Source organism: Danio aesculapii, chromosome 22, assembly GCF_903798145.1.
Source record: "Danio aesculapii chromosome 22, fDanAes4.1, whole genome shotgun sequence".
Classification (NCBI taxonomy): Eukaryota; Metazoa; Chordata; class Actinopteri; order Cypriniformes; family Danionidae; genus Danio; species Danio aesculapii.
This window is the reverse complement of record NC_079456.1, coordinates 7839868-7848911: the sequence shown is the minus strand read 5'-3', so window position 1 is coordinate 7848911 and position 9044 is coordinate 7839868. Positions and strand designations below refer to the sequence as shown.

Sequence of the window (9044 nt, the reverse complement as noted above, 5' to 3'; positions counted from 1 at the left end):
CCCCCCCACATATAATATATATATATGATTCAACACAAAAAATAGAAGCATGTATTTATAGCTCACCCTGTCGCGGAAAAGCAGCACTATTATTAGAGAGTTTGATAATTAAAGAACAGAAGCGATGGTGTTCGTTACATTTACCAAAATATCCATTCAAGCTCGACATTTTGAGGCTGCAAATGCTGTACAGTGCTCTTTATATTGTGAAAAAATATATATACAAAGTATACAGTGCTCTTCAATTGTAAAAAAGAATAAATCAAGAACAATAATTAGCAAACAAAAAGTGTGATTTAATATTTAATGTACATTTTCACCTGATAAACAAATGACATATTATATTTTCGAGTTTGCAAATGCAAATGCAAAATCTGAAAACAAAGATATCCATGCAGAGAATAAATGTGAATAAAAAAGCCAAAAGGAGTGATGAAAGATGAAAGTCCAGAGCTAACAGCAGTTCCTGTAATCAATATGGTCATCGTTTTTTAGGGACATTTTCATAAACAGCCTCCATCTTTGATTTCTGCAAGGAAGCACAAACTCAGTAAGTCTTGCTGATGTCACAGACAATCTATAGCCAAGTTCATATTCTCTCTAAATAATTCTAATAATAACAATTCACCCTTGGTCCTAATAAATAATTAATTTACTTCAGGGTCTTAAAATATCATAAATGTAGAACTGAACATAATTTTACTCCAAAGGTTGCCCTTGCAGATTAAAAGCTGCTTGTATCCTGTGAATTTTCTCTTATTGGTTATAAATTAGATATTTAAATTCTAGAGTTGCTAATCTGTTTTTTATTACATAAAGAACGTGTGTTGAACGCCATCTAGTGTATAGAAAGCGTCACTGCAACCGTTACACACCAGGAAAGTAGCTGCTACAAACGGAAATGACAACATCTGGTTCATCATCTGGTGAGTTTTTGAACATTTTATCGTCGAACAGGTAAAGTTCTAAAGCTAGTTACGTTAGCATATAAGCTGAGAATGCTTGCCTTAAAAAACAATGACAAATGTAATGCTGCACGTCAATAAAACTAGCAAAAGGTACACTTCATCCAGTCATCAAGGCCAGACTTCAGCACAGGTAATAACTTAGTGTCTTACTTTCTTTCCAGTGAAAATGTACTTGTATCTCTGCTGAAAAAAAGCATATGCTGGTAAGATATGTTTTGATGTTGAGTCTTGTAGGTTTCAGTGCTGGTTTTGCTGGTTTCAATGCTGGTTGTGCTGGTCTCAGTGCTGGTCTTGCTGGTTTCAGTGCTGGTCTTGCTTAATGCTTTCAAACCAGCAAGACTAGCATCAAGACCTGCAAAACCAGCACTGAAACCAACAAGACCAGCATTAAAATCAGCAAGACCAGCATTAAAACCAGCAAGACCAGCATACTAGCATCAAAACATACCTTACCTGCATATGCTGTTTTTTTTCAGCAGGGATGATACTGATTTGAGATTTGTTTTTTAGAATAGCAAACAACTAGCTAAAATTGATTAAATAAATTTTTAATAGACCATAATTTAACCATGAAGACAATTTATTTGCATAATATTGATATTTTGTTGCATTAATGGCTGTCTCTTCACACAATAAAAAAATACTATAGTAATTTATACTAAATACTAGTGTTTCTGTACCATATTATAGTGCTAAAGTGTATTATACTGCGTATCTTATAGTATTTACAACTCTTTGTTAATCAATGCTACAACATACTGTAGTATTATCTATAGTATATTAATAAACTATATTAAATACTGAGGTGTACTTTCGTTTTTTCTACACTACACTTTGCTGTATTTTAGGGCTGTGTGATATTGGAAAAAGCTGATATTGCAATATTTTATTTTTCTGTGTTAAATATTGCAAAATGCATTTTCACAAGATGGTTTGCATTGCACTGATTGAGGGTTTTTTGGGTAGTCTTCAGGTACAGAAATTGAATATTTTTTTGTCTCATTTCTAGTCGAAATATCAGAAAATTCTTAATCAAGTAAAATATTGTTTTGTTTTCAACTTGAGAAGAAATAAGTAAATTTTTTACCTAAAACAAGAACAATTATCTGCCAGTGGAGTAGGCAAAATAATCAGTTTTTTGTTTTTAAATGTAAGTATTTGGACTAGAAACAAGACAAAAATACTAAGTATGAAATACATTAAGCGTCATGGTGGCGCAGTGGGTAGCACGATTGCCTCACAAGAAGGTCGCTGGTTCGAGCCTCGGTTGGGTCAGTTGACGTTTCTGTGTGGAGTTTGCATGTTCAACCCATGTTTGTGTGGGTTTCCTCCAGGTGCTTCGGTTTCCCCCATAGTCCAAAGACGTGGTAGAAGTGAATTGGATTGGCTAAATTGTCCAAAGTGTATTTGTGTGAATGAGTGTGTATGAGTGTTTCCCAGTGATGGGACTGTACTGTATACATTTTGAACAATCGGCTGAACTACTTGCTTAAACATTTTGAAAATCATGCAAAATGTCACAATGAACTGTTGCACTTGTGCGTGGCGCCTTATTACAATACTGAGTTCTGATTGGCCAATTGTCATTGTATAATTCATAAATTACCATAAATAGACAATTTATATATTTGATTTGCATGATAAGTTTTACATTTCACACACTGTTGTTAATCTTAGGGGGATGGTAAGGGGGGGGGGGATGGTGGTTTTACAAAGAGGATTTTTTTTCCTTTTTTTTTTTTTCTTTCATTAGGGGGATGCCATCCTCCCACATTCCCCCTCAATTCGAGCACTGGTTATATCAGAGGTATCTGCATACTCGCATTCTAATCAGCTGTGTATCGGGACTACCCTATCTTCAAGAATCTTACAATCTACAAAATAAATTGTATAAAACACTTTTTAGTCTTTAAAAACATTATTAACTCTATACACTTCATAATTAAAATTACGTTAAAAAGTTACATGGAATTTATTTATTTATTTTTCAGTTAGACCAGTTTAGAATGGAATTTAGATTAAATATTCTACCTTATATGCGCACTGTCCCTTTAAATTTGACATTTTTCTACTTTACCATTACAACTATGTGCTAAAGAGCTCCAATATGGCTGGCAAGGGCGTAGCAACCAGGGGGACGGAGGGGATACATCCCTCTCACTTTTAGAGACAGACCATTTAGAAACAGATGAGTAATAATCAAATGAGCGTAAACTTTTAGATCTCATACAGCTGTCCCCCCACTTTTAAAATGTGAATTTAAAATAATATTACTAATTTATTTATTCAAAATTGGTTTGTCTAAAAAAAGAAATTGCCTTTAACTATTAGATCGTCCATCTATTAGATCATAACTATTAGATGATCGTAGGTTCAAATGTGCCTGGGCATGATTTAAAGTGTGAGTACACCCTTAAAAAAAGCACTTTACAACTGAAAACTTAAGAAAAAAATTAAGAAATAAAACTGAATTATTTTAGTTCTAACAAGTTGAAGTAATTTAAGCTTTCACTCGTGAACCTAGAATGAGTTGAGTGTGCTTAAATGACAGGAGATTGTTCATGTCGTGCGTTGCTGTTGATTTTATATGTATTGTTTCTGGCCTTAAGGAATAATTGTATTAAACAAATACACAGCTTGCTAAGTTAAATGCTAACCATTAGTTAGACAAAAGCAGTGTGATAAGTATTAAGTCAAAAAAGAAGTGCTAATATGCTACTGAAGACACTATTTGGTCATTTGTCACTCCTCAAAAAATAATAATAAACTTTTAAAGGGATAGTTCACCCAAAAATAAAAATATACTCACCATTTACTCATGAGTTTCTTTCTTCTGTTGAACACAAAAGGAGATATTCTGAAGAAAGTTTGAAAACCTGTTACCACTGATTTCCATAGTAGGAAAAACAAATACTATAGAAGTCAATGGTTTACATTTCTCATAACATTTTTTTTTGTGTTTAACAGATGAAAGAAACTCATAACAAGTTTGGAACAAGTGAATGAGGATTAAATAATGGCAGAATTATTATTTTTTTTTGAGTGAACTATCCCTTTAAATTTGAAAGGCGCAAACAGTAGACTTACGAACTTAAATACTCAAGTCAGCTTAATCTATTAATAAAGCACATTTAAAAACTCAAGTATGCAAAATAAAAGTTTAAAGAGAAGCTTAACAACTTACAAAACATAACTAATAGACTGGACTGTACACGTTAAAGCACCAACAAACAAAAAATAAACCTAACGACCTTTGAACCTGCTCTTTGTTTACGAAACGTAATGGCAGTTGTGTTTCGGAAGTTTCAGTTACGTCTGATGTGCATTTCACACACAACTTCAATCAGCCAACTTCAATCAAACTGCCTGCAACACAGCCAAAAATAAGCTTACCGTTTTCCGTGTTGTTTTTTTGCACTGCGGCGAATCTGTGTTATATTCCACATACAACTGGGGTGCATTAACTACAATCAGATAAACCAACATTAGAATTTGTGTCCTAATAAATAATAATATCTTCTATACCGATTAATTGATTATTTTCCTGACCTCTTTTTTGACGTTTCTTGCAGATGCAGTTCAGACGAACTACGACAGCAGTTAACAGTAATCCAGCCGCAGTGGATATCAGCAGTATGTGCAATAAAGGTAAGCGCAGTCCTGTTATGGACACAGTAAACCATTAGAAAGACAGCATCGGTCTAATCTGTAGATAATCGACTTTTATATCAATGCCAATGTACCTGATGGTGTGTTACATGGTTGACAGAGTTGAGTGATGTTGAGTTGTGTGGTCTGGTTGCTAATGGTGTTGTTCGCCACACAACTGTATGTGTTTTTGTCTTGATATTCCACATCTAAGGAAAGGCTCCTGATCTGATCAGACACACTGATGCTGGACAATAAACTGTTTCCTTTGTGCCAGGAGAGACTCACAGCGCTCACATTCACCACTGAACACAACACTGAACAGTTATACTGGGATGATGAACATTGAGAAGAGTTGAGGACAGGAACAGGCAGACGAGCTGGAAAACAGCAGAAAATATTGATAAATATGGATAAATCTACTCCAAAAATTATTTGTGTGATGGAGTGTTTCTGAGATCTAAAACAACAGCATTAGCGACACTATTTTGGTTAACACTTTGTTTTTTTATACGCTATATTCTATATAAAAAATGACTTTATTTACAGCTTGTTCAAACCACTTATTTAAAATCAGTTGAAACAACACAATTCTTAATGTTATTTATTTATTTTGTATTGTTTTATATTTAAACTACTTAATTGCGATTTTTAAAAATAATTGGGTCAACATGAAGGTACTGAGTGGAACCCAACATTTTTATAGTGTATTTAAGAAGTGCCGCTTACTTCACAATAATAAAATAATTATAATTATTCTGGTTTTATTATTGTAACATTAAGCACTTGCTTATGAAGTAAACTCACAAAGTTTATAGAAAACTCACGGATTCAATAAGTGTAACGGGCTGAAATATTTGTGTGTAAATAAAGGGTGCGAATAACATCGAGTTGCGTATTTTCAGATTTGTAGAGTCATGCACTGAAAAAATTATTCAAAGATGATTCCTTGGATTTACTCATTTTTTTACGTTAAGTGGTTGTAAACAATTTATTTGGGCTGAATTTAAACAAACAAATTAAGTTGAACGTTATTAAATTTAATTTGTTTGTTTAAATTCAACACAAATAAATTGTTTGCAACACTTTTGCATGCAACACTTTTTTCAGTGCGGTTGATTTTAATGTGTCATTTTGTCATGCAAATTATACCATTATAATTGCTAGAATATGTATTAAATGTGCAATCCTGAATGACAAATTTATGTTGCACAGGTACATTTTTGGCAGTAGTCAAAAAATGTGGGTCACTTATTACACTGTAAAAAATGCAGGGTTCCACACAATTCATTCATGTTGTCCCAACACAAATCGATTAAGTAAACTTAACACTTTTAACTAATTTATGTGGATTGAACATAAAAAAATTAAGTTGTCCCAATGAAATCTCAAGATTTGTGGTGTTTCAGCTCATTTTAAATAAGTAGTTTCAACAAGTATTTATAAATGTATATATATTTTTGAGTGTAGCATATTATTCACTTCATTCAATTCAAGTTTATTTGTATAGTGCTTTATACAATGATTATTGTTTCAAAGCTGCTTTATAAACGGTGCAGGTAATTGCATTACAATCAAATTAGGTTAAAACTACAATCAAATATAAGTTATTATTATATATAAACCTGCAATTAGTTATATAAAACCTGCAGTTTTATATCATATAGGTAAGCCCACACAGAATCTGCGCACGCAGAAATCCGCAGATCTTTAGCCGATCATTGAGTCTGTTTGTTTTTCTAAATATAATATTTATACATTTACGTTTGTTCAGTTTTTAAGTTAATTTCAGTAATATTACTGACTAATAGGAAAATGTCCATACGATTCATGTACAATACAGTTTGTACAGTAATATTTTCTGTATTTTAGTAGTGATATTATATGACAGACTTGCTTTGTTTACTGAATAAGTGGATCTAGATGGATTTGCATTGTAAACATTAAATAAAGTAAAAAATATATATATTATTTTTATTTATTAAGATTTTTAGTTACGATACTCAAAATAATTCTGCATAAATTCGCTGATTTATTACACAATTCTTCGCAGAAATGGCAGATTCTGTCTGGCCCTATATGTAGATGGTGTCTATGTGTACATATTTAATGAAGTGAGTTGTTGTATAATTTGTTTATTAAGTATGTGTTGTTAAGAATATGAAGTAAAGATCATGTTGCATGAAGACATTTAGTACATTTCTTACTGTAAATATATTAACTTTATTTTTGCTTAGCAATGTGCATTGCCAAGTAGTTAATTTGGACAACTTTAAAGGTGTTTTTTTCTCAGTATTTAGGTTAGTTTGAACCCTCGGATTCTACATTTTCATATAGTAATAACATATTGTCCTCCTAAGGAACCATACATCAGTAGAAAGCTTATTTATCAGCTATAAATGTGTATAATAAGCTATATTAATGTAAAAATTAGCACATATGACTGGTTTTGTGGTCCCGCTTATTCAACAATGTGCATTTAATGCTTGAATGGAGCATAATATAATGTAAGCGTCTAAAACAAAAAAGGGAAATTTCCCTTGTCGACTTTAAATGTTTTATTATTATTATTATTATTATTATTATTATTATTATTATTATTATTATTATTATTATTATTATTATTATTATTATTACAAGTTTTGCTCTTTAGAAACCCTCTATAACTCATGTTGTAATAAGCGCCTTTTCTTTGTCATAATTTTTTCAGAGGAATCAATAAAATTAATTTTATTTTCAGATACATTATTGTGAAAATTTGATATATGGCATTAAAAACTTAAAAACAAAAATAGCTCTTTGATAAAACAAGAGTTTTGTGAAAGCTTCATCCAATGATCTCTTCTCACCATAGACAGAAACGCTGAATGTTTTTGATCTCAGTTCTGCTCCACGAATCTGCACTTCATAATCTCCAGCATGTTTGATTGTGATGTTCATGATGGTCAGAGATCCGGTTTGATTGTCCAGCTTCAGTCTGTCTCTGAATCTCCCATCCAGAACATCATGTTTAATAGAGAAGATCCCAGCATCTCCCCTCATTTCAGCTATCAGAGACTTATTAGCTCCGTATTTCCACAGAATGTCATCATTATCATCTTCAGGTAGTTTGGTAACACTAGAGTTCAGAGAGACAGAATCTCCTTCCATCACTGAGACTGAATCACCAAACACACCTGAAGAACATGAAGAGGGTTAACTGTAGTTTTTAACGATTCATGAACTGAAAAATACACAGCAAGGACTATAAACGAAGTGAAATCAGTAGTTTAGTGCTACACGTCTTATAAAATCATCTACTTGTTGAGTAAAACAAGTATGTGAAGTCACAGAGTTACTCTAGAGTAAAACCAGTTCAATTTTGATAGATACTTTTGATATTTTCAGGGTTAGCTCCCTAAAATATGCTTACTAGATTGTATTAAAGCTTACCTATTAGAGAACACAAGCAGAACAAAATAAATATACAAAACATTCTCTTCATTTGCTCAGCGATCTAGTAAGACTATCTGCTAACATGCACACTCATGAATCCTCCCACTAAAGCGAATGACCAACCTATTAGCACACACACACACACACACACACACACATACCTTATACATGATTTTATGTACAGTTGAAGTCAGAATTATTAGCCCCCCCCCCCTTTTTTTTTTTTCTTTTTTTAAATATTTCCCAAATGATGTTTAACAGAGCAAGGAAATTTTCACAGTATGTCTGATAATATTTTTTCTTCTGGAGAAAGTCTTATTTGTTTTATTTCGGCTAGAATAAAAGCAGTTTAAAATTTTTTAAACACCATTTTGTGGTCAAAATTATTAGCCCCTTTCAGCTATATGTTTTCTCGATAGTCTACAGAACAAACCATCGTTATACATTAACTTGCCTACTTACCCTAACCTGCCTAGTTAACCTAATTAACCTAGTTAAGCCTTTAAATGTCCCTTTAAGCTGTATAGAAAAAGTGTATTAAAAAGTGTATAGTATAAGTGTCTTGAAGAATATCTAGTCAAATATTATTTACTGTCATCATGGCAAAGATAAAATAAATCAGTTATTAGAAATGAGTTATTAAAACTATTTTGTTTAGAAATGTGTTGAATAAATCTTCTCTCCGTTAAAACAGAAACTGGGGAAAAAATAATGAGGGGGGCTAATAATTCTGACTTCAACTGTACAGAAAATATGAGCTATATAGGCTTTTCAAGGTCTTAAGACTTGATGATCATCAATAAAAATTATTATCGTCAAATGGAAAACATTTTAATTGACACTGATCATTTCTGAAAGCTACTTTCTGACTGTCAAGTATTAGAGAGCAGAAGAGTGTTGAATTTAACATGCTTTTAATGATATAATAAATCATATGGATGCTTAAAATCATTTTAGTATGTTTTAACTTTTGCCCATTTGCAAAGGTCATCA

At 32.2% G+C, this 9044-nt stretch overlaps 1 protein-coding gene across 1 annotated transcript; it reads right to left on the bottom strand.

Moving 5' to 3' along the window:
- Window positions 1-445: 445 nt before the first annotated feature.
- On the bottom strand, window positions 446-8133 carry LOC130215469 (uncharacterized). Its single transcript, XM_056447277.1, has 6 exons — window positions 8049-8133; window positions 7466-7792; window positions 4712-4996; window positions 4518-4628; window positions 4362-4432; window positions 446-529 (listed from the first exon to the last, which is right to left on the bottom strand). Exons 1-6 carry the CDS (start codon window positions 8098-8100, stop codon window positions 482-484), a joined length of 894 nt encoding a protein of 297 aa, XP_056303252.1. The 5' UTR covers window positions 8101-8133; the 3' UTR covers window positions 446-481.
- Between the last annotated feature and the right edge of the window lie 911 nt (window positions 8134-9044).

Excerpts from the sequence above, each read along its gene's own strand:
- LOC130215469 (XM_056447277.1), bottom strand. The coding sequence starts at position 8,100 with ATGAAGAGAATGTTTTGTATATTTATTTTGTTCTGCTTGTGTTCTCTA. Across the intron at positions 4,629-4,711 it reads ACCATGTAACACACCATCAG|GACTGCGCTTACCTTTATTG; the intron begins GTACATTGGCAT and ends TGTCCATAACAG. Across the intron at positions 4,433-4,517 it reads CAAGAAACGTCAAAAAAGAG|TTAATGCACCCCAGTTGTAT; the intron begins GTCAGGAAAATA and ends ATCTGATTGTAG.